The sequence below is a fragment of the Lichenostomus cassidix genome, chromosome 10 (genome assembly GCF_008360975.1).
Source record: "Lichenostomus cassidix isolate B80296 chromosome 10, HeHo_3.0, whole genome shotgun sequence".
NCBI lineage: Eukaryota > Metazoa > Chordata > Aves > Passeriformes > Meliphagidae > Lichenostomus > Lichenostomus cassidix.
Genome location: NC_139491.1, coordinates 10,432,579 through 10,459,218, shown reverse-complemented (window position 1 = coordinate 10,459,218; position 26,640 = coordinate 10,432,579). Strand labels below are relative to the sequence as shown.

Genomic DNA, 26,640 nt, shown 5'->3' with positions numbered 1-26,640 from the left:
CAACAACATTTGAGCTGAAGCATGTTGTGTTCCAAGAATTTTGATTATTCTATTATATCTGAACACGTGCAGAAGGAATTACAGTCTAGTTATGTGCAGAGGTTACAACATGTAACAGCTCTGTATAGTCCTGACATGGTGAAAATACAGTTTCTAATCAAAAGGAAAATCAGAGAGGCACAGACTCCTAAAGCAGCTACAGTTAATAACAATGGGAGGCAGTACACAGGGTCAAATTTAGACTCAGAATGAGCACGTGAAATATATTACAGTTATTGTTTCTAATACAGCAAAGCCTAGAGGCAGTAATTGGGAAAAAAGAGGTTTACTACACAATGAACAAACATGGTAATAGGCAGTTCTCCATGCCAAACATCAAAACACTGACAAAAAGTGGCATGAAAAGAAGTTCATCAAAATTAAACTGCAGGTTAACAGCTGATGAGAAAATCAGCCTTGCTACTGGACTCCACTCACCTTCAGATAGCTCATGGCTCCTACGCTCTAGCAGAAACATTACACATCACAAAAACACCTACTTATTGCAACAGAGCCTGGCTGGCAGCATCAGTTTTGAAAAGTCCATGGCTGGTAAATCAAAAATCACCTACCGGGGGAATGCTGCACACTGCACACTTTGGCACAGGGCTTACAGAATATTTGAGTGCTCTAGTTTGAGTCCCAGACACCTCCTGAATTCACAAACAATAAAGTTCCCAAATTAAAAAAAAAAAGTTCTACTGAATGCAGGAATTCTGTAAGCACTCCATCTGAAGGGTGTAGCTTACAGACTCCTGGAAATCATCATATAGGAAAATAACAAAGAGCACTGGGTTAGTAAGGCCACTGAGGAAGCTGAATCAGATTCAAGGTGCAATTATATGGAGAGAATTAAACAGAATTCCAGGGCCCACTTATAATTTGGAATGATTCAAATTCAGCCTTAAGCCTGATAAGCCAGATAAGCCAGATTCTCAGATGCTCTAAAAGCTACAGTGATAGAGTGCTGCTGATTTGCCCCAGCTGAAAGCCTGGCCCATCAGTTGTCTGTCACATGGTTCTGCTCCAAACAGTGTCACCCTCCACTGAGCATCTCCAGCCACACTGATATCCTCAGTGCAATAGCAGAGCTCCTGATGACTAAGCACACATGAGCTAATCTGTTCTTAAAAGCAGAAGACTGAAGTGTGGGTGGGAAACATCTCTCTAGAAAAGTTTTATAATCTCATTTACAGTTTATAAAATGAAGTTTCAGAAGCAGCTACTTCCTTCATTCTACATGCCAGCACTGCATCCTGACAGCAGCTCTCAGGATGATGGAGTAAAGACGGACATCACACACTCACTTGTGAAAAGGATGAAAATTTTTAGGCAATTTTATGAAGTAATTTTGATGCTTATGCCCTATTATTTAAATATTAAGGTGAGTAGTTAATGGACTAATTTACTAACTAGCCAAACTATACAATCAAGCATTGTTTTAGTCATTTTGCCACTCACTTGCACTAACAAGAAAAGCTTAATGAAAAAGTGCATTTTATCAAGTGAAAAAAAGTGAATGATTTAGACTATGTATAATACATAGTATTTCTTTTAAGCTATGGCAACCTAGGTGGAGAAGCCAACGGATGATGACATGTTAATGAATAATTTCAAATGTTTGAAAGCTGTTTTTGTGTACTGTATCATGGACTAACTTAGGTTGCACTGTACCACAGGAGTTCATCTCACCTGTACAAGTGAAACCATCCCCAGTGTAACCTTCTTTACACAGGCAGCGGTAAGAGCCCATCGTATTCTTGCAGTCAGCATGTGGGCTGCACATGTGGGTTCCATTGGAGCACTCATCCAGATCTTTAAAATAATAAAAAAGGAAAAAAAAGGAAAAAAAAAGAACATTAGGGAAAGAACCACACATGAATACGAACTTTAAATAGTCTATGGCACACAGAAGCTCTACTTTAAATAATCTTCCATAATAAATCCCACACATGTGTGGCCATCTGACTGAAGAAGTGGGAATAGCTTATTTGCAGCCCATCAAAGAAGTTTAACAAGGTAACTGTGACCAAGGAAGCTCCAGGGCACTCAATACTAAGTCGTGTACCTTGTTTTCCCAGGGAACACCAAGAGGCTTCTGACTGCCTCCCATCAGCTGCATCTCTCTCAATGGTCCACTTTGTTCTCATTGTTTCACAAGCCAAATATGAGATAATGCTGATTTCATAGTTACCATGGTGGAGAATTTGTCCTCCAACAGATCATGTCAAATCGACATAACACATTCAATAACCATTTGTCTCCTCCATTTATAGGTGTGGTATTGTTTTTTTCAGAATTGCTAGAACCCCATTGTGGTCTGACCTTACAAATTAATACATATGTGTAAGACACTCACCTGTGCACTTGATACCATCTCCAATCCAGCCAGGGCTGCAGCTACATTTGAAGCTTCCTGCTGTGTTTGTACATATGGCATGTCTGTCACAGTTATGGGCTCCAATTTCACACTCATTGATATCTGTAAAAACAGAGATGTTTGAGGAGCTCATGGAAAACACTCTCTCATTTCCAGATAACTGACACTAGAATTTCTCAAGAAAGACAGTGTAAATGTGAAAGCAAGCCCACATTTCTTTACAATATGACATTTAAAAAGGGAAGCTGAAGAGAAAATCACAACAAAGAAAGGCAAAGGAAAGCAAAGAAGCAGGTAGCATATTTCAAATGTGCTGCCCCGCTCTCTATTTTTCTGACAGGCATATAAAGCACTGCTGCAGTTGACTCCAAAGCCTTTATTCAAGAAGAAAAGCAGTAACTCAGAAGACAGTTTTCCCAGTCCGTCCATCCTGCAGAGATGGGCAGAGCTGGCAGAGAGGCACTACACTGGTGGCTCTACATTGCATAGTTCAGTAAAAAGAGGGAACTCTGCTGCCCAGGGTCTCCTAGAATGCAGCACTCCCACAGCCCCCCATATCTGCAGAGATGCTGATGAACACACCAGGCACCACCAGCCAGCTGCCCCAGCATTATCCCCAGGCAGCGGATGAAGCAGCTTCTGCTTGGCCAGAGGCTGTGTGGAAGGTGGAGGACAGGCTGTATCACTGTATTGAACATGACAGCTGAGGGCTCATCAGGCATGTAGTTTATTAGGAACTCAGGAAACCTAACACAGTGGAAAACAGTCAGCATCCTTGGAGACACCAGGCAGCAAGTCATCCAATCTTCAACATAACGTTCATGCCAGCACACTCTATTTCAGTACTTGCTATTTTCACCGTATTTTCATTTTGGGGCATTCTCTGGCAATGTCAAAATGTATAGACTGCAAAAACCAAACTGAACTCCATTCTTCCTTCTCACAAACCATTATTAATGCCCCATATAAGTACTTGAAGAATGTATAAACTCAAAGTTTTCAGCAATTACTACTGGTAACTAAAACAAAACTGGCAGGAATTTTCTTGCACATCTGAGCTACGGATTTTACAGTATTTTCTGTAACTGAGCTCTCAAACTGTGCTTTACTTCTTCGCAGGATGTAGCTTATCTAGAGTTCACATCAAACCACTTAAAACTGATAGCCATTTTTTCAGCCCTCCTAGGTGTCTTTGATGTTGCTGTAAGCCAAGACATCTCCCTCTGTAAAACAGCTGATGGAAAGGGAAAACAAGCTCACAAGCTCTATGTGATTCCACAGACAAAAACCCAGCTCAGGCCCTTCTCAAGAAGATCATTAAGAAAAGGCATCAGCCATCAAATATGAAACAACCTTTGGGATTCTCAGCCCCAAAATCACAGACTTGAATTTCCTATGATTTTACCTAAAAGCAATTAGCTCTTTAAAGAGGGCAGGATTGCAGAGTTTTTGGGGGAAGTGTCCAGGTATAATCTCAACCATTTCCTTCACAACACTTTCTTAGGTTTTTCTGTACACACTTCTCTAGACAAAAAAGGCTGTGTCCTTTCACTATGCCCTGTACACATATTTTGCCTTTTCACAAAGGCAACACATGACTTCAAGAAGCAGACAACATCTGTCTACTATCCCAAAATTAAATACTCAAGGCCAGAAAACACCCAAACCCACTGCTGGTTGGGAAGCAGGGTGTTTATTTTCTGAGTTTTGTGCTTGTTTGAGGTTTTTTGTTGTTGAAGTTTTGGGCTTTTTGTTTTGGTGGGGTTTTTTATTTGTTGGGGTTTTTGGGGGAGTTGGCTTTTAATTTTTTTGAGGTTTTTTTTAGTCTGTTGAAGTGGAATTTCATCCTATCTTATTTTTCTGAGTCTCTTTCTAAGCGAGGCATTGCTTTGACTCAAAATCCCAGACATGAGCATTCCCATAATCTGAATGCTGACATCTAGATATGGATCTAAATCTGGCAGCTGGAATCTACCATTAATGAATGTTGACTCCACCAATAGGCCTGAAAACATGCAAATGGACACTTATTATTTAAAACTTAAAAAAAGGGTCAGGAGCGAATAATCTCAGAGCAGATTTGCCTTTAGCATGTGCAGAAACTCATATGAAGATAACATCACCCTAAACAGGAAACTAGCGTCTGTCAAGAATCTTAAGGGTGGTCAGAAAAAAAAGCAACTCATTTTGGCTTGGGGAAAGACTACAAGGAATTTAGAGAGGTCAGCTACAGTATACAATGATACAAAAAAGCTGAGGCAAACATTCTATATTTTAAACTTTACATTATTTTAAACCCCAAACTGTTAGACTACTGCTCACATTAAGACTCCACTGTATTTGATTATTTGATGCTTTGAAGCATAGAATCACAAGTTTCCTTATACCCTGCAGAGCACAACAAAACACCACAAAAAAATCCCCATCACCAGCAGAGAGCTTTCTGCCAAGAATTTTTTTAAACCACCAGCAAACACAAACAGAAACTTGCATGCAACAGCTACACCACAATGAAGTCATGCTCAGGCTCAAGTTTAAGACAACCCAAGCCAAATTTTCCACTCTTCATAAAGTGAATGTGGACTCCATCCCACCACACACTGACCCAGTGACACATTGTACCTGAGAACTCCCCCTAAAACATCCCCCAGTGGAACAGCAGCACCACAACACAGGGGCACTTGCAGTGGGTATTTGTTCCCCCATAAGCTGTTCAACACACACCCTGAAAAGCTTAGAATCTTCTGTGGGATGAAAGCTTCAAGTATAAATCTATATCCAAATACGGGCATTTATAATGGGATCAACTTTCTGAGGCATCAGCCACTGAAATGTCATTCCACTTGCTTCGAATAAAAAAAGCTTTTCAGCTTTTCTCTACTAAAACCTTTCAACAGATTTCAATGCTTTTTTGCCTGGGTAAAGATAAAATAGGGAATTCAAAATGTATTCTCTAATACCATCTACCTTTAAAGGGACATTGCTTATTTCCATGATGCATGGAAAGGTTTTCAGATACTTAAATGAAAGCTGATTGAGGCATATAAAATACCATCACTGATTTCATCCTAGATTTTACTTCTTTTCACCTGCATTTAACTCAGATGTTGTTTTGCTATAATCCCTATTGTCTCCTTTCATTGCACAGCTGAGTTATAAGCCTACATTTATTGCATTGCAATTATTTCCAAGACAAAAGAGATCTCAGGCCAAACATGGTCCTGTGTAAATGGTGCACTGAAATCAATGGAATTTATGCCTGCTTACACTGGAGCTTAATATGGATTTATGTTGCCATAAGTATCGAATTATAGCTTCACAGAATGAAACAGAAAGGAGAAGTTGAGCTCTGTAGGGGAAAAAATTAACTCAGTATCTTTAATAAAAGCATGAGTCCAGCCTGTTCTGTCTGCATGGCAGTACAAACAGTACTACACTCTTCAAATACTCCAGCTATGATCATTTAATTGTCTGAAAACAAAGGCATTACTCGGTCTGAGTAAAGGTATCATGACCTAAAGAGCACCCACGAGGACACTACTCAAGTCAGGGTTTCACACAATGATAGCCTATTCCCACTGACTTCACAGGGATTTTCACTAAAGAGTAAAGGAGTGAGTCACTGATATATATCAACCTTCTGCCTCCAGTATGCGTCTGTGACAAGCCAAGGAAAATAAAGACATTCCAGTCGGAGACTGACACTGCATCCTCAGCCGGTCCCACTGTGCCCCAGTGCTGCTGCACACATGTTCTCAGCTTTGCAATTGCTCAACTCCCATTAATACTAAGGGAGTTGTCTGCCTACAACAGATGAGAATACGCATGATAAATAATATGCAGGTCTGACATCATAACAATCCCAAGCACTCTGGGGAAAAAAAACCTGTCAGTCACCCTATGTTGTTGGCTCCTTCAGTTTTCTTCTCTGGACAAATGTTTTTCTCTCAAGCCTCTGGCAATCAATAAAGTGTCTCTCCCATTAATCACAGTGGCACAAATTTTTAGGACTGTCAATGTGTGTGCAGCAAAAATACACATCATATATACCTGTCACCCTTTGCACTACGCTTGCAAAATCTGGCAAGCAAAGGAAAGAAACTGCTAGCCAATACCTGCTAGTCTGGAAGTAGATCATTGAAGCTGGCCAGAGAGGAGCATGGGAATAAGTCACTGTTTCCTCACCTATACTCTAGAACCATTCCTTTGCATTTGAACAGAACAAGAATGAATATTAACTGAAGAAAATTCACATGTTCATTGCTGGGCATGAAATCCTCTAGGTACTCTGTGTACCATTTTCTGTTAGGTTTCATTGGGCTTCAATGATCTATAAGGATCCTTAGCAAACTGAATTTAATTCAGACTCCACCTATAAATTAGTACTGTTTGTCAGGAATTATGCAAATCCCTTAAGTATTTTCTGACTTTTACATTTTTTGGCAGTCACGGCATATCTGTGCATTTTATCGCACTGACGTTTCACTGGTATTTTGAGCCTGGGTCCAGCTCCCCGAGGGCCAGTCGTCTGGTGGAAGTCACAAGGCATTTCCTCCTTCTGGGCTGCTGCCCATGTAATCAGGTAGGAAAAACGAAGGCTTTTCAGAGGGAAAAGATTCTGAATTTCAGCTTGGCACTCATACAAATAGAAAAATATATGGAAAAATTCCCATATTCTGATCTTTCTAGATGTAAAATTGTTTTCTCTCTTGGAATCACTCTCAGATTTTATTCAGTATACTGTACTGTAGGCATCTCTTGGTTCAGCTCTTGCCTGATATCCATCTTTACAGCATCAGCACACTGGGGCACAGAGTGTTATTGCTGGACAGATGCCTACTGCCAACACACCCCTCCTGTGATAACCCCCTTTGGTGGGCAGCATCTCAATATCATTATCTCTGGGATTTGGCCTAACACAACCAGCTCCCAGATTCATGAGGGCAAACATATGCTTCACTGGTACCAGAACTCTTTTGTGCCATCAAGCCTGAAATACAATGTATTATTAATGGCCAAAGGCCATTAATAATGGAGAGGAGAGTGCCTTATACAAGTCACAAAATATTATGGTTCTATTTTTGAGGGCAAATGACAGGCTCACTTCTTCCTTTCACTGTATCAGATATCTGACCTCTCTGGAACCAAGTTCTTGTCAGCCATGCAGGTATGCAGTGTGCACTCACTCCTCCTGTATCCACTAACACCATCACCTCTGGATGATGTTCAACAACTAACTCTCCAAGCCCACACCCCACACCAAGGCTGCAGCTGAATACCTTCCACCAGCCTTTTCCAAATGTCAAAGCATGGCCCTTGCAGAGTCAGAGCCTCGTCTCACCCTTCCAACTCCCTGAGCCTGCTGTGGGGAAATCCAGCTGACTTGCAGCATGTTTATTTTTGATCTGTTGATCATGTTAGACAATTACTGCTGCCAAATTCACCTCTTTCAGTTTGACTCTGTGAAGAGCACCCTAAACTTGTGCAAGCCCCCCTCCAGCAGGAACTAACAGGGGTGCTGTGCACACAGCCCTAAATGCAAGGAAGGATGGCAGACAGAAAAGGATCTGTTTCTCTGTGAAAATATCAGAGCAAGTTTAAGCCTCTGCATCAACAGTGAAATATTGCAGATTTACAGGCAGTAATCCAGAGTGGTGATGAATCACAAAATACAAACACAAGTGCCAAACCAGGATTTCATTTCTGCACTAGTACACGTATACGTTATTGACAGAGAAAGTAGAGACAAGGTATTTGTCACAAAGCTGGACAATCTGGAACCGGGATAGCAGAAAATGCAGCAATTCTCTGTAGTGGCTGCACACTATTGCCTAGGAAAATCTAAAATTAACTGCTCTAAGCAAGTATTATCAGTTTGTCTTGTGAATGGGAATTAAACCATTCATAGCACTTGATGTTGGAAACCTGCATCTACACTGTGTGTTTTTGCATAATATTTAAAAATTGTATTTTTGTTTCTAAACTCTGTCCACATTCTAACTGACAACCAAGGAGAGGGGAGAACTAGGGGAACTAACATCTGTGTGGGATGGGAACGGCAGTGGGTGGATTCTGAATACTGTTAAATGATTGGGGGAAAAAAAACAAGTTTATTTGTTAAAATGGAAACACTCAGTAATGACAAGGGAGCTGAAATATTTAGACAAAACTGGAATAGAACCCAAAGAACATGATTTAGTTGTTCTTATGAAACAGAGGATCTCCCATTCAAAGTCGTGTACATGTTTTTGTAATTTTTTTTCTGTGGGAATTCCTAAAAACTGTAGATGCTTTTCATCTGTCTGTAAGACAAGAACTGAATTCTGGGGTCAAGGTGCTGTTGGCATGGTTCTTACAGAAGAAATATTGAAGGATGCTCTCGTGGTCTGCAGCACCTGAGCCTGGGAACTTCAACTCTGCTCTAATACTGTGCAAACAAAAAATGGGGAATTCAAAGTTCTCCAGCAGTAAATCAGACATTTTAAAAATCAGAATGTGAGAACTTGCACAGTGTAGTCACAATGGTACCTGTATCCACATAGTTTTTCTCATTCTGAAACCAACATAGAAATTTCCTGCTCTGCTTCCTGTTTTCTTATTTAAATCAAAACAATTTTCATTATTGCATATGGTCCCATCTCAGCTGTATCAGCATAACTGATACTTCACCTTTTTATCTTAGACCACTGGGTTCTTTCAAATTACTGAGTCTCTCTATAGTATCTGTAGTAATTAAGGTGTTGTGTTTTTTTGGGGGGAATGCCATCCTCTCTGAAATACTGGCATGCAGACAAAAGCAGCAGGAAAAGATAAAAATGCATAAAGAGGTGGGAAGAGCCCTCATGACAGATAGTGTCCATCCAGAGGTCAGGGCTTGGCTGGGACCAGGAGAGAGGGATTTCCTGGCCTCTCCTTTAACAAAAAAATATTGTCTGGGACATTTGCCACTACCTTGAATCACATGGTGCCAAAATGGTGGCTATTTCCAGGCACTCCTCCAGAAGCCATACCTCAGATTCCTCCCCTGCCTCCATGACCTTTCTCTGCCTTTTGCCTTCTACTCATTGCTTCATCTTCCCTGCCTGCTCCTTCAGTTGGGAGTGATAGCTGCACCATGTGTAACTGATCAGTGTGAGGGTTTTCAGGTCTACAGCTCTGAAGATCTTCATATAATTTAGTACAGAAACAAAGAACACTGAAATGTTTGTCTACAGGGTACAATTAGGGATTTCTTGGATTTAGACCAGTTCATGTGTAAGTCAAAGGCAGCTGTTACTAATGCACAATTACTCATCCATAGTCCAATATGCAAAATACAACTCCAGCTCTCGGATTGTTCTATGAGAGCTGTAAAAAGCCAGCTTCGTATATTTGAGGGACTTAAAAAAATATATTATTAAATCTGTACAATAAGGGCACACTAAGAATAAAAGTGTGTCTCAAAGACAGTGCCAGAAATGTGTTTATCCTAAGTCTACATTAAAAATTATATTAAACACATGTTTGCATTCATATTTGGGCAAAGCCTAAGATTCTCAACACCTTGGCTTGAGACACCAGCCCCTGGATTATTAATATCATGCCCTCAGAGCCTGTATATTTGAATCTCATTTCTGTTTGCTGGCAATACATGAAATAAAGCAAATTCTGATTTTGCTGATAGAATGTAGTTGTGTAACTGTATTGTCGACACTTTGCAAAAACTGAAAATGTATTTTAGCACATATTTCAAGCCATCTGTGTTTGCCAAATAATACTTTGAACAGTTTCCTGTTATTTGCTTGCATAGTATACAATTAACTAATCTAAATGCACTGAGGTCCTCAGGAGTTTGTCAAGTTGCAGATAATGGCATTTGCTGTTCTCTTAGATGAACAACTGTGCAGTAACACACCCAATTTTGATTCCAATCTTGGAGCCACTCATTTCAGCAGAAGCAGCATCAGGCTGAATGCCATACCACTGAATTTCAGCAGAACAACTCAGCAAATTTGGATGAGAGGTAAAGTAAGAACACAAGTTAGTGAAAAGACACACAGTGAGAGGAGGTTCTAAGTACCAGAAAAGCAGACTCATGTGTTTAAATAAAATTAATAATTAAGCTTTAAAACTTACCTGTGCAACCAGTTGTGCCTTTCTTGCCTGAATATCCCATATCACAGTGACAGATAAATGAGCCTTTTGTATTCTCACAGGTTCCACTCAGACAGATGTTTGGATGCAGATCACACTCATTAACATCTAAAAAAAAACCCCATGAATTAAGATTTATTAAATACAATTCTCAGAAAGCACCTGGAAAAGTCTCTTTAACTACAAATTTTATAGAAAAACAGGTCTACAGATGCAAAGAAAAAACTGCTCATGGTAGTTATGCCTTACTTAGCATCCATTTTGAGATCTGGGGTAACAATGCTGCATTACTATATCTGCATTAGCATATCTTTAATTCCAGCTCTTCCTAAAAACAGACACTAAGGTGCACTACATTATCCAAAGAATTACTATGATTATTGATAATTTCAATGTATATGTATATGTGTGTATATATTTATATACGCATGCATGGTCTTGTTTTGTCAGACATTTCTCACCAAATACACACAAGGTTTTAAATTAAAATGAGAAAATGTGGTATGAAACTGTTTCATGACTCTGTTCTACCAAGGTAAAACACTCCCACGTAGTTTGTCTTAGAGACAAGTTTAAATCAGCAGTGGTGATTTATCTTGCTGGAAATTTTCCACAGCATCATCCACTTCCCTTCTGCAGGCACTCTCATCTGAGCTGCACAAAAACCTCACTGGAAGAGGACCCAAAGATGCAATGCTATAGATCACCATGTTTGCACCCCAATCTACAGGGATATACAGAGATCACTTTTGCATTTGTGCAATAGGGATGGTTCTATGGTCAAGTGACCAAAATTAGGAGATTAGAGCAGTAATTTTTAAATATCATTGTCTACTTGGAAAGAGTGCCTTAATAAATTATTTTTCCATGTTTAATGCAGATTGGAATGTATGTACTTCTACTTACCTATGCAAGTCTTCATGTCTTCAGATGCCATAAATCCATCATAGCAAAGACACCTGTATTCTCCTGGGATGTTTGTACACTGGCCTCCATCACAGATGTTAGGATTGTCTTCACACTCATCAATATCTACACGGGAAAACCAGAATAAAATATGCAACCTTTATGCAATGCAACTAAGCATCATCATGGCACTTTAATGCTCTGTTAAACATGGTGAAGATCGAATCCTTGCCAATAACTGAGCAGTACATTACAAATTGTCCTGATGAGTAAGCTCCTTGTCTCCAGCTAAAGGCAGTGACAAAACATTCCCCTGTGACTCCAGTGGGAACAGGAACCAACTTTTCCTTCAGAGAAAAGAACCCCAACAGAACCTTTGTCACACCACAAGGCCACATATAACAGGATTCTTGGATACAATCCATCATTGTTGAAATCAATGGAAGCTCTGAAGTCAAATTCAGTGACAAAAATATCAAACTTTACAGATCTTAAAAAAGCCATCATACATGTAAAATACCTCTACAGATCTCAAGGCTGGTGACAAACTGGAAGCAGTTCAACTCATGATGGGAACAATTATGGTCCACACATTTATTTCACTATGAGGTTTTTACGGTCTTTTACAGCATTTCAGCTGACTTGCTAGGCCAGCCATATAGTTACATCCTCTAGGATGAAAAGTTGTTTTCTCAGTTGATAAAATTGCCATTACTAATTGGAGCCAAGCTGCAGAAGCAGGTATTTTATTATATTAAGGCAGCCATGCTAAGTTCTGGAATCTTTCCAAGCCCCTGGGGTTATGCTAGTGTTCCTAGTAAAAATCCCTAGAATCTTCCTGTGTCAGCACCAACACAGACCAACAAGAGCAAAAATCAGAAACTCTGCCTAGTGATACCATGGGAAAAAAATCAGCACAAAAAGGACAAGATTCAGGAATCCTATCCAAGAGAAAGGGTGTAACTCATTATCAGAGCAGTCTATTGTGGATTGCAGTAATTATGCAGCTGCAGAAAATGAACTCACATTAATTTAAAATATTATGTTCATTATTCTGCTGTATTTCTAGCTGCTAGTGCTTGTGTGGATACACAACTTCTGCAGGGAAGAAGGCTGACCAGTCCCTGTAACAAGCAAATAATGTTGGCATGGACATTAGCCTGAAAATGTTAATTTGGAATGGAATTTGAATTAACATGCAAAATTAAGCTCTAGAAATGGGAATAATAATGACAGAAATAAAGAACTTTATTTACGAACCTGTCACTGTACCGATTTCACAGTTGGGGGAAAATCAGCTGACAAAGAACCTGTTGTTTCTCCTAATTGAGCTGATTATTTATGCATAACCTCACCAATTCAAACCTGACCTACTACTGAACTGCACAGCATTCTTACCAGCTCAATTATCAGGAAATATACTCTGTGATGGCTTCCAGCTTTATGTGATGTTAAAGATAAAAGACATGTTCACACAGAGAGAAAACTGAAAATGTAAAATAGGTGTTTCTGAATTGCAGGTCACAGTCCTAAACAGCTAACAGTGTAAAACCAGGTATTTAGTGTGATGAAAAGGAAATGTCACAAATTATTTTTATTCTTATTGGTTTGGGCAGAGGCAAAACTTTAGCATGTGGATTTTGAGTATTCACCAGATGTTTACATACATAAATAACATATTTTCAAGAGAAGGAAGCACGATTTTCAATATTAATAGGGTAGTGAAGTTGCCCCACCACATCTCTGGATATTTTCTTAGATTTGACTTGACATCCAAAGATGTCTGGTGTTTCTGTGATTTAAACCTTTTTATGTGTGGCTATTGCACTCAAGTCCTTACTAGACAAGAGTATGAAAATGAGTAACTAAGATTTATTACAGCTGGCCTGTGAAGGAAATTCTATTCTTCAGAGTCAAGGCTGGATATAAATAGGTAGAAATTCACAACTGAGGTAAGATCTTACTGCAAACTTCTATGGACATGTTTAGGGTCAAGTTAATGTGTAGAAAAACCACAGAGAATCCATCCCCTCTCCACAGCAAAGACAGATGCTTCAGTTTTGACTCTGAGAATGGAAAGATGATAAGTTATCTATTCCAAAGCTTTTAGTTAAAATGCAGGAAGGTGCTCTAAATGATCTGTTCTGGTTTTGGGTTTAGAGATGTGTTTGTGTGGCTAAGGACAAGGGGGAGTAAAGCTCAGAATGTCTCAAGTTTCCAGCCAGCAGACTTGAGATCCCAAAGACTGCCCAAGTGCACGCTTGGGTCATTTGGTCCCCAGTCAAGCCAAAAAGATGAAAACAGAAAAGTGGCTCAGAAACCTCTACTCCCCCCTCCTCCCTCCCCTCCCATGTGACTCTAATCCTCTCACTGGGTTTAGATTTTGGCTGAGGCACAATTTCGATCAATTGGTTTTATTTTTGCATTGAAAAAGTGCCCCAAACACCAATGTTTGGTCAAGTTTTTGTAAAAGTTTACCTTTTCTAGAAACTTAAGCTAAAGCAAACTACTTCTAATCTAAATATTTTAGGTTTTCAGGGTCAATCAAATCTGCACTTCTTCTAGTTGAACTCTTTCTTTGAATGAGGGTCTGATACTTGCTGAAGGCTAGCTACTTTACATCCTTCTGACAGAGCAAGCTACAATGTGGGGGAACACTACATTTTACTATGCTTTAGGGCTCTTTTATCTTCTGGAATGGTAGGGAGTGGCCTCAGGGTAATTGAGACCCTGGTTTGAAGTCTATAAATATTTACAAATTCTAAATGTGAGCATCTATTAATTCAGCATAGAAAACTCTCCATTTGTTCAATTATAAAGGCAATTCTATTCCAAGGGATAAACCCTGTTATAATTCTCACGCTTTTCAAGGAGCTCTTGGATGGAATTGGAAAACAGCTAGCAAATATTCCCATGCCTCATCAGACCAGTGGCTGTGAAGCAAGAAGTAAGAGAAAAGTAGGGCAGAATTATCTTTACAGTAACTTATGTGGAAATCAAGTACAACTCACTTCCTGGGATTATGACTCCCAAAGGAGAACACCAGGCCACAAGAGAGCTCTTAACATTTTCTCAGAAACTCTTTTAAGAGTGTAAAAAGACCTGTTTCCTAAGAAAGGTTCATACTATTCAGATTTCAGTTTCTCTGTAAGTCATTTAGCTCTGAAGTAATGCGGCATACTTGCATTTGACTAAACACAGAATTAAAAATGGGAATTTTTTTTCTTGCTTAAGAGCAGATAGCACAAAACCACAGAACAGAGCAACCAGCTTCCTTGATATCATTTCTGTCTATCCTCTCTCCAACATAACCCTACAATACATATGCACAGCATTTCGCCTTCTGTTCATGGTAATTTTTTTCATGGTCTTCAACGTGTTTTGGATTTGGATTTAATGTAATACCTTAAGGGGGAAAATTTATCTCCTAATGAAAAATTACTGGTTTTTGTTGTTAAATTCAGAATCAACTTGTACACTTTCTGAAATGATGAAGAATCAATTCCTGTCAAAGCACTTCTTTCTGAAGTTGCCCAAATCTGATACTTTCGAGATGTTTACTTCAGAAAAAGAACTTCACTTTCCATTTATTTTCTTTTTTTAACAATGTATTTGTTACAATAACTTTAATCTTAAAAAGAAGGTCCATGATTAAACTACTGAAAAAAATCCTTCAAGCAGAAAACTTCCCAAAATCTTCCTTACCAGTGCATGTCCTGTGGTCTGGCATGAGTGCAAAGCCTTGTTTACAGCTACATTCATAGCTGCCCTCCGAGTTGGTACAGAAGTTCTCACAGCCACCGTTCATTATACTGCACTCATCAATATCTAAAAAGGAGAAAACTACAGTTAAAATCCACAACACATTTTACTTTAAAGCACAAGGACACATTTTGAGTCAGCTTTCCAGTACAGCATCAATCCAGACTCTACACTTGGCATTTGCACGCTAACATTCAAGTGTTTGCAAAGGTAAGCACTAGGATGGATGTCAGGCAAACCAGGGATGGAAAGAGATGACATCTGACTGTATTGTCTGACTGCATATACAAGTACTTCTGTGCTTCTCTTTCTACATATAAAAACAGCAGTGTTGAGTTACCACAGTATCATGAGGGCAACAAAGTTTTTGTAAGGATCAAGGTAAAAAATTACAAGGCAGCATTAAAGCCTGTGGATTTTTCATGTATTGTCATGGCACAGTAGGATGAATGTATGCAATTGAACCACATGATTCTATTTTATGGTCCATCAGGAATTATGATTTTTAATTAAATATACAACTAGTCTAACAAGTTACTTCCTCTTAATCATCAGAGTCTGAAGTCTTCAGGCATTTAAAACAGTATGTGATTTTATGCATCATGATTGATTTACTAGAGAAAATAATCTATTACTCAGCGAAGTGTAGCACTGCCATAACTTCATTCATTTCTCTCAAAAATGGATGTGCATGTTTTGGAGGTTTTGCATACTATTTTGACATACTATAATAGATTTTTTGAATCATGTTAAAAATTACTTTATATAACTACTAATCTGAAACAATTATGTGTGTTTTATTTTCCCTGTTTGCTAGAGATCCAGTGGAGATTTTGTCCTTACCAATACAGTACAGCTTGTCAGGTGTGGACTGGTATCCAGGGTTGCAAGCACACTGATACTTTCCAATCAGGTTGACACAATGGCCATTTCGGCACAGGTTGCTGCTCAGGTCACATTCATTAATGTCTGTTGCAAAAGAAAAGAGGAACACAGTTTAGTCCTGAAAATTATTCTAAAAATGCTCAGCACCAGAGTGGCATAAAACACTGTGCACAGTCCTGATTTTGCCTGCATGTCTCACCTACACATGCAGAGATATTTGGTGATATCTGATGGCCTGGAGGACAATCGCACCGGAAGCTTCCCTCTGTGTTGATGCAGGTGCCACCTCGGCAGAGAAGGGGATTGCGCTGGCACTCGTCGATGTCTGTGGGGAGAAGGGGAGACACATCACTGCAGGGACAGCACTTCCCTCACCACAGCCTGGTACCCACCACAGTACCACCTGCCTTGATCCACCCTGCAGCCTGTCCTAAAGGCACCCATCCCTTACACCACAGTGCAGTTAGGAAAATAAAATAACTTCAAAAAGGCTTCTAATTTCCAATTTACCTTGATTTCAAAGTTCAGGGTCGTGTCCCACCTTAGCAAAATGGGGATTGTGGGGATAAATTTGACATCCTAAAATCCTGTCCCTTTCTTATGTGTGCTTTGGCAAGTTGCAGAAGCAGCAAATTCACATTTAAAACTAGTTTTAATAAGGTTCACAAAATGAGAGAGACCTAAACCCAAGCACAATCAAACCTTCAAGCACCCCCCCAAATAAACCATGCATAGCATCCTAGCACATAGCATACTATTGCACATCTAAGGTCTATAAAAAACGTACCCATGCAGTTTTTCATCATCATAAATCCACTTTCATAGCCTTCAAAACATTCACACTCAAAGTCTCCAGGAGTATTGACACAGATGCCTTGGCCACAAAGATCAGGAGAGATGCGGCATTCATCGATATCTGTAGCAAAAAACACATTCACAGGATTTTCAAAGTTCAGTTTTTCCTTTTTAACTCAAAGCCATGAGAGACACATCTGTGCAGTTTACCTGTGCAGTTCCTCTCTTCAGAATCAAGGGCAAATCCACTGTCACATCTGCACTTAAAACTGCCAATGGTATTTCTGCATTTTCCATGGGTACAAAGGCTGGGGAACATTTTGCATTCATTGATGTCTGAAAATGAGACACAATGTCATAATTTCATACAAAAACAGTGCACAAAAGAGCAATGCTGACACCAGAGCTCATCCTTTTTCATAAGTGACCCCTCCTTTTGGGAAATTAGACCACACTACATAAACTGATACTGACTTCCCCCCCACCAACAGTGTAGACACTCTGTGCTGGAATTGCCAAGAACATTTTATGCCACAAAATGGCATTAGTTTCCTCTTTGTCCTGCAGGATCTGATCTGCAGCTAAGTAAGATTTCAGTGGACAGAGGATTAAGGCAAAGAGAGCTTCCAAAAGAACCACTCTGTCTTCTGATTTCTGAGAAACAAATGTGACATCCATGAGTCACAGAAAACATAATGGGTGTAAATAAAAGCACATGTCACTTTTCTTTATGGATAATTAATGGCTTAGCAACTGTTTATAAAACCAAGGCTGAAACTAACAACAGCAACTGTCATTCATATATATTTTTCCCTCATTTCAGACTTCATAATGTTTCATTTTTGGGTAACCTCTCACACTGTCCAGCTTAATCCCACTGGTAACCTTGGAAAGACAGCTTTCAGCACACAATGCTAGGGTGTCACTGTGTGATTTCCATTTAATGCTGGAAGTTTACCAACAAGAGTCATAACATGACTTGCTTTACAGTAAATAAAATTCTGCTAATTTGAGCCATCATACTGGAAGCTATTTCCTGTACTTCTCCAAGTAGCTTCACAAGAAATTCCCCAAATTATTCACCATTACTTGGTTGTTCCACAGTAGAATTAAAATTACTTGTGATGCAGCCTTCACAAGTAAGGACTGCTCTTTCAATACATCCCAAGCTGACTGCCCAGTTTGCTCCAGTTCTTGTACTATGAGGGGCCAGGAGGCAAAGTCAGGCACAATTTAACCTCTCTAGTGAGAGACACAAATTCTGTGTTTTGAGGCTGCAGTATTACATGGTATTTAATTGTCTGTAACACAAACTAAATTCTCTTGCGTTTTATTTGGCCTTTAGTTGCCATGAAATCTAATTGGATTTTCAAACGTGCCTTTGGGTGAGTGAAGTGCCCATCACCAAAATTTTCAAACCCAGAGGAGCTGTCTGATGGAAGAAAACAAGTAAAAGCCATCAGGATTTGCTGGCAATTAACCACAAACTGATCACATACCTTTAGAGAAAGGTTTCCCACTTATCTCTATCTTGGTAGAGAACCCAGGTCCCCTGGGGCAAAGAGTTTCAAACTCAGGAGTTCCCCTGAGAGGACACTCCTCGCACTCGTAGCCCCAGGCTGCCCCCACGGAGCAGCAGCAGGCGTCCATGCGGTGCCGGCCGGGAATCTGGGCAGTGCACTGCTCGTCCTCGTGCTGCAGGTAGCAACTCTCCAAGCGAATGTCTGTTGGGCAATTGGACAACATGTTGAGAAAGAAAGAGAAAATTTAGTTCACTGCAGAGGAATTTTCTTCCAACATTCCTTCACAGGACAGTTTGTTCCATGCTCTCGTAGATTCAGAGGAGCATATCAAGCTCACTGCATAATTCCTAACAGCAAAATATTAATGCAAAACTCAGAGATTAACGGTTGAAGTAACTTTAAAGCACCACTCTGAAAAATGGTGCTCAACACTTGAAGTAAATGTTGGATCAGAAGAGGATTTTAAACATTCCAGCTTGCCATACTTACACAAGGCCTTTTCAAATACTACAAGCTATGCCTTGTTCAGAGACAAATCCTGGGCATTTATTGTCATAAATGGACAAAGATGCTTTGCGTGGACAGCATACAAAACCTGGATATTCTGTTGCACCCTCCTTCAACGTGCATGCTGTGGCTAAGTCCCAGCCCACAATGGTGTGTCCTACACTAACCCAGCCTTTGTGGAAGGTGGTTTCAGTGGGGCTGCAGATGAAGAGTGCTAAGAGCATGGATGATCTGTAGGGATTTGTCAGATGAACAATCTGGAACTAAATCAATACTATTCACCAGCTAGCACATGGTGATGGGCTTTAGCTGTTACCACTGTTATCTGTTCCTATTGCAGTTGAACTAAGCTCATGTCCCTGACTAATTCCATTTGAAAAATGGGCAAAAATAATTTTCCTTACTTGTTAGAAAGCATGCAGTAAAACCACTGGTCACTGCATAGATTTACTCTTCCCTAGCAGACCTGTACATGGAATTAATACCTACCAAGACAAGTCCGTCCAGAAGCATCTAAAGTCATTCCACTGGGGCACTGGCAAACAAATGATCCCAAGGTATTGACACACTGCCCATTTGTACAGACTCCAGGAAACACCTCACATTCATTTACATCTATTAAATAAAAAAAAGGTGAGTAAGAGTTATCACTAGCAGGCTAAACAGGAACAAATTAGAAAAAAAATATAAAAAGTAATAATATTCTAATGTTTTTAGGATAAAATAAAGACACACAGCAGTTTACATGGCCTGAAAAAATTCAAAACATTTACCATTTCCTAAGCAAGTCATTCAGAACCAATTAATTACAGAAAACTGATGATCACAAATAATGCATGTTGCTATTTGCCATTTCTACATCTACTGAAATCAAACTCAAAAGTCACAGAAAAGGGAAGGGTGTTTAAAAACTATATCCATTTTCATACTCACTGTGGGCCAGATATTTGAAGCAAATGGGCAAAGAAAGACCAAGGTAAGTGAAAAATCACATTATGCATTATCCCAAGTAGATTCAGTATTTTTCAAAGATTTTTGAAAATTTTCTCTATCTGCGTGTCTGTAAACTACAACACTATTTGAAATCTGACCCTATGATCTTGTCAGCAGTTAGCAACTTTATTTATATTAAAATAAGCTCCTTACAATTACACACAGAGTTTAACTTCATTAAGTAAAGACTGCATTTCTATATTTAAGAGGCAAATTTAGCACTTTTGGGTAAGGACAATTTGATTACATGTGTCAGCTTGGCTTGTGCTTAAATAAATGTTTAGTAAACTAAGTGTGAGGTCCTCCCACCCTGTCCTTTGTGGAAAGCATATGCTTCACAACTGCCTTTGGGAAAAAGCCTCCAGCATTCAACGTGGCTCCAAGATGAAGCATGACAATTTTTAAGACAGGAGAGGATAAGCACAAGAAATGGAAAAAGAATGACTGGCAATCTGTAGACAAACACTCGTGTAGAGTAACCAAGAAGTGGGAAGGTTGGGCTGGTTAGGCCTCCTGTCAAAACTCCTGGTGCAAAGAGACTCTGCATCTCTCAAGCCTCATGGAGCTGGATGGATGATAAACGCTGGGGGGCAAACAAGTGGCCTCTGCCCTTGAATAGATATTGTAAATTGACTGGAAGGTATGAAGTAAAGCCAGTGGATTATTAGAAACCACTGAAACACTGTTCATGGCCTGTAAGCAATATTGCAGCTGACAACTCCAGGGCTCACCCGTAAATGAGAGGAATGCTGCCAATTTAGTTTGCTTATTTCCTTGCACAAGTTCTATTACTCATTTTACATGGGCTGTGTATGGGAGAACTGACTATCACCTTTTGGGAACTAAACTTGCTCCTGTCTCTCACTTGCCAGTAAATTTCCTAGAGACCTTTCCCCATCTTAAAAAATGCTTACATTGGTTGAAAACCAAGTAAGGCTTCAGTATGTCACAAGGAAGGGAAACTACTCTGAAAAACCTGGGGCTATCCAGGTCCCATTCAAATGAGAAAGATTAAAGCATGTAATAGATGTAATCCAATGTGCTGGCAAAGGAAATGCTGAAAACAGTTATGTCTATATCTTGGAAGGATAAACTTTCCATCCCAGCAGTGTTGAAAATGTTCTAAGACTTTCCTTCAGAACAGAGATAGGTGGGCCCACGTTTTTTTTCTTTTCTTTCACTTACTCCACAAAGTGTTGCTGAGGTCAGATAAGTTATGTACAGTGGGTCTGCAGCACAGACGTGCCAAGGTATTCAGTCATCATTTGGAAAGCAAAGAGTATGTGTGAGGGTGTTCCTCTTTTTTTTTTTTTTTAAGGGAAAAAAACAATGTTTCTTTATGGAAGCTACATATGGGAGTAATTTTTAAAAAATATTTTAACTGCAGTGTCATGTCAGATGTTGTCAGTCAGGATGACCCACAGCAGTTTGAGACTCTCTGAGCTTCTGCTTATTATGTAAATATGCAGTACTTTTCCAGGGGTTCATATCAATTCAAATAGGGATGAAATAGGGTGGGACCTTCAATTCTCACAGAATAGTATACAGTTATCTCATATCAAGCAAAAAAATACACATTTAAAATATCTTTAACCTTTTCTTTAACCAAAGTATAACTGTGTCCTGATGCACTTTTTTTAATTTTGGGGGTTTTTGGGGGTTTTTTTTTGTTGTTTTTTTACCAGGACAGTGAAAATATGTTTTGGAATGTGTAAGATTTCATATAATGTGTATGGGAGAAAGCCAAGGTAAGGGGGAAAAAAAGGGAAAAATTTAATGTGAACTACAGATTTGAACATTCTTTAGAAAAAGCATAATACTAGTTTATCATACCACTGTACTACTTATGTCATGTTTTGTAGTATATATAAGACACATACTTTGTAAAAGCAGGTTATTCAGTTAACAGTATCTGAAGAGAGAGAACCACTCCTTATACTAGTAGACATTATATTTGCAAGTGTGTATGTTGAGATAAACTGTGAGTATGCAGGAATGTTAAACAAACTGAAACCAAATTCATCCCTGACATAATTCTAATGAAGTCAATGGAACAACACGAGGTAAGAACTTGGCATAGTGTTCCTCTATGCTAAATTAACCACTTAAATCAAAACACTGGCATTTTTTCATTCAAGCTCTGATTTATGTTAAGGCAACAATAAATACCTTCACACAATGTTCCTCTTATTCTTGAATATCCTTTTTGACATATTGGGTCTGTAAAACAAACAAAAGTGAAGTTTCAGAACACTATAGTCCAAAACTCACCATTAATTTATTGTACAAAACTGACCATGTGAAACATTATCTAGTTTATTGCTATGAGAAGTCTGAGTGCTTAGACAGTATCCCAGTATTTTCTGATATAATAAAGAGATAAGATGGGGCAGCTACACAAACTATATAGAGTGTCAGCCTTTATCCTCTTTTGCTTCCCATGTGTCTCAGCTAGCTAACCTAAAAGTGGTTATGATTGCTGCTTCATTCGAACCAATTAATTCATTTCACTTGATCACAGCACATTACAACCCTCTTCTCTATGGATGAATGAGGATGAATTCTGTTAAAATACACAGAATGAAATTAACCAAAGATCTGAGCAAACTAACAGCTTTCAGGATATAAAAATAACAACCCACACACATTTCTGCATTCATCAGCTCATCACTGGGTTCCCAGTCATCCCACAGTTCAGTAAAATCATCAAATGAATATGCAGCGATCTCAACCCATTTCTTGACCAAATGTATGATTCTCCAGGTCATCAGTTAATCTACAGAGTATAATAACAAGGGCTACTCCCTCTCCTCCCTCCATGACCACACCAAAGATCCATTTGTTGCGATCATTTCCTTGGGATCTCTGGGGAACATGCATTTATTGCTACATCATTAGGAACTCCAGATCACTAATTATGACAAACCATGCTAAAGAAAGGCTGCAAGTTACAGACCATAGGTGTGGTCCCTTCCCTTCAGTGCTTAAACTTGTAAAATACTTACTGTAAAATCCATTTAGAGCCTTCTATACTATATGCTACCTCTCAAACATTTAGACTTTTCTTCTTTGGGACTGCATAAGGAATGACTGCTAGGTAACAGAAGAAGTAAAGTAATTTGTCTAGCCTGTGCCCAACTTCTATGACAAGAATCTGGACCAACCTCAGAAGAGGAAAAGTCCCAGGTTCCTGAGGAAAATGAACAGCATTACCTCGTTCACATGGTGTACATGGGCTTCCCCAAGCAGCACCTAGTGAGGAACAGCACTGGGACTTCAGAGTTGCTCCATTGATATTTATTTCACACCTTCCATTCACTATGTTCTGCCAACAGGTACCCTTGACAGTTTCTGTTTGGAAAGAAAAAATGTATTGTCATGCAGATTCTTTAGCATTGTGCATTACTGTATTTACAAACACATGTGAATTTAACCATGAATAAGAATCATCCTTTCATTATAATTTGCCACATCAGAGCCAAATTTATTTTAAAATCTCTTAATTTAACCTCGTCGATTGTGTACTACAGCCTGAAATCATCCCAGCACAGAGCTCTTGCAAATCCTAGTTTATACTTCTTGTCCTTAACAGGGAGTATGTCAATACCATTCAAGCTTTGAATACCTGTATTTATTATGACTCAGATTAGGGCACATTCAGAAGAACAGAGTAGATATGAACCCTTGCTAGATCTTCCATTATGTTACTAAATCCCCCAGTCTTGATACCTTCCCATACAGGGAGTGGCAGGAGATAGCTAAGGATTAGACAGCTGTAGTCCTGCAGTTTTCCTCACTGACTAGACAAGAGCTATAAATTACTGTCCCAACAGAACAGGCAAGAAAGGAAATTATGAGCCCACAGAGTAGCTGAGTCACAGCATTGTCTGTGGATGCTCTTGAGCTGGTCTGGACAGTGCATAACTTGTTGATGCTCCATCTCAAATCATACTTTCTTTTTAGAGAGCAGATCCTAATTAGAACATGTTCACCTTATTACAGGAGAAATTAAGGAGGTGAGCACAGGTCTGAAGTACTAGTCTTAGCATTTCTGTGTTTGTTAGAAAAAAAATTCACCTCTCTTTCAAATTTGACATGGAATCACCCCAAGCTCCCAAGAGCACTTTATGCACCCACAGCAATGATGAAAACAAGCACATTTTAAATATTTTTTTCTGTTATGTGTTTGACTAAATTTATCTACACAAGCTATTTTAAAGTTATTTCCTAAACCTGGTGTACCATGTTTACATGTCACTAGACATTTTTAGCCAGCAAATATAAAATCTTCAAATGAATAAATACCTATGCAGATGGTTCTAGTTGGATCCAAAGTACTTTCAGGAGAACATTCACAAACAAAGGAGCCTGGTGTGTTTTTGCATACTCCATTAACACAGGGATTAGATTCACATTCATCAATATCTAGAAAAGAAACACATTGCTATTAGTGCCAGAAAACAATAACAAAAATACATATGGCTCTTTTCAGTTTAGGAAAAAGGGGGCAAAGCTTTCCTCAAAACCAGTCTTACTGATATTCCCCTTTTCTGTTATGAAACTCTTCACAACAGACTATGGATGTATGTATCCCAAAGACACACTAAAACATTAGAACTGCCTGTGGCTCAAGAAGGGCTCAAACTAGGAGCCCTTTGGCTCTGTTCCTCACACAACAGATTTGTAAAGCTTTCTTCTCACCCTTGGCACAGTGTGGGCTCACTGGCAGCAGTAAATAAAGAGTGTTGGCATAGATCTAAATACAGGCTACTCCATGAGATAATCTAATTGCTTCATTTTGGCCTTACCTCTCCTCATTCTCCTACTTCCCCACAGAACTTAATGATGGGGATTTTTTTTAGTTTTACACATTATATCCTCATCAAAATTCAAAGTATTTCTGGCACAATCTGAGAACAATCCAAGTGAATAAAACTAGGCTGAAATGCAATGTTACCAATTACCTTCACATGTCTTCAGATCAGGAGTGTATACAAATCCTTTCGGACAGGTGCAGGTGAAACTTCCAGGGGTATTTCTGCATTGCCCATTGTCACAAAGCAGCATGTTCAGTGCACATTCATCAATATCTACAATGAAAATAAAGAACTTTTTTAAGAAATAAAACATTTCTGGAATGGAAGTCATGACAGAATTTCCCTTCCAACAGCTACATTTCAGAGGAGACAAAGAGGGCACGGGGATGTGGTGTGTGTGGAATATGAATACTGGATTCTTTCTGTAGACAACAGGTTTGCACAAGAGCTTGTACTTCCTTTCCTTGCATATTCATAGTATGTGACAGCCACACCACAGTTCAAAATAAAGTTGGGAGTCACACTTTCATCCTGCCTTTACTGCAGACTAGGTTTATGCAGTCTCTGAGTCCCTGCACAGCAGCTGCCACAGTCATGAAAGAAACAAGGAGAGGATTGGTTTGAAAAGGTTTGCTGATCATCCTGGTCTTTAATCACCGTTTTTTCCAAGCTGGCTCTGAACCGTCTCAGATGTTATGGTTAACAAGGCTAATGTAAGTCTACACTCGCTTCAGAGATGAAAAATTTAAATAGGATTGCTAGAGCTAAATTTCAAGAGCCCTTAGGAAATCTTTGGAAGAACTGTGGTCATTAGTGAGAAGACTGCAAGAAGGTGGCAGTGGGCCATGAATAGCAGGTGAAAACCAGGAGAGACCCAAAGAGCAGACGGGAACAATTGGCTAAGGCAGAGAGGCCTCAGAAAGTGTTGAGAGAAGTTGGGAAGACTCAGACAGTCAGCGCAGCAGCTGGGAACAGCAAAAGTGCTAGGAAAAGAAGGGAGACTTGCAGAATAAAACAGACCATGTGGGAAGCTTCACAGGAGTTCAGAAAAATTGAGAGAGGGCCAGGTGGAACATTATGGAAGAATGGGAAACAGCTGTGATAGAGCATGGATGTGGGCTACAACAGGGTGGGCTGGGGAGCATCTGGAAAGCTCACAGATGGACTGGGAGAAGAGATGCCATCAGCTACAAACAAATACTGGAATGGGACATGGATAATTAAAGCCAAAGAAGAAAATAGGAAAATGGGATGAATTACAGCATGATTTTTATCTAAGAAAGATCAACTTTTTTTTTTTTTTTTAAGATAATGGATAGTTTAGACTGGGATAACACTGATGACTTAAGCTATTTAGGTCTAAGTAGAGAATACAGAACCCAAATAAAATTATTATGTAAGCTGGAGATAATAGAAAGGAATTTAAGAACTTTAAGGTGGTTCCAGAGCTGGACAAAGGAGAGATTACAGCAGGATATATTAAAAAAGAGAATAACCACAATGAGGTGAGGATATTAGAAATGCTTTCAGGGATCAGTCTTGGGACTAGTCCTATAAAATATTCGTTGCAATGTAAAAAGAAGTAAAAAATGAATGGAATCAAAAACTGTGGACAACACTAACCTGGAAGTTATTACCAATACAGAGAATCAGGCAAGGCTAAATTAATCTTGACAACATGAACAAGAAAAACTAGATTAAATATAATCACCAGCATTCAAAACTTTGCAATTAGGGACCAGTAACAATAACATGCTAGAAAACAGAACTCATCAGCTGAAGGCCAGTGAGAAAATTCTGGATGTAACTCCCAATCAGAGGTTAACTTTGATCCCACAGTATAACACAAATTTGAGAAAAGACTAATGCACTCTGGAATCAGTTTAGGCAAGATATTCCA

At 39.3% G+C, this 26,640-nt stretch overlaps 1 protein-coding gene across 5 annotated transcripts in view; it reads right to left on the bottom strand.

Moving 5' to 3' along the window:
* Positions 1–26,640, bottom strand: part of FBN1 (fibrillin 1) — a 143,512-nt gene that overhangs the window by 34,181 nt on the left and 82,691 nt on the right. For all 5 annotated transcript variants that reach the window (XR_014854299.1, XM_085070587.1, XM_085070589.1 and 2 more), the window contains 15 exons: positions 24,888–25,013; positions 24,229–24,348; positions 23,137–23,274; positions 22,093–22,143; positions 19,420–19,545; positions 18,400–18,624; positions 17,111–17,236; positions 16,893–17,021; positions 16,305–16,430; positions 16,064–16,189; positions 15,164–15,286; positions 11,459–11,584; positions 10,535–10,660; positions 2,399–2,521; positions 1,732–1,854 (listed from right to left, as the gene is read on the bottom strand). Coding sequence is in view for 4 of the 5 variants with exons in the window: in XM_085070587.1 (XP_084926713.1) it covers positions 1,732–1,854; positions 2,399–2,521; positions 10,535–10,660; positions 11,459–11,584; positions 15,164–15,286; positions 16,064–16,189; positions 16,305–16,430; positions 16,893–17,021; positions 17,111–17,236; positions 18,400–18,624; positions 19,420–19,545; positions 22,093–22,143; positions 23,137–23,274; positions 24,229–24,348; positions 24,888–25,013 (1,914 nt within the window). In the remaining variant the exon portion in view is untranslated. The remainder of the gene's footprint in view (positions 1–1,731; positions 1,855–2,398; positions 2,522–10,534; positions 10,661–11,458; positions 11,585–15,163; positions 15,287–16,063; positions 16,190–16,304; positions 16,431–16,892; positions 17,022–17,110; positions 17,237–18,399; positions 18,625–19,419; positions 19,546–22,092; positions 22,144–23,136; positions 23,275–24,228; positions 24,349–24,887; positions 25,014–26,640) is intronic.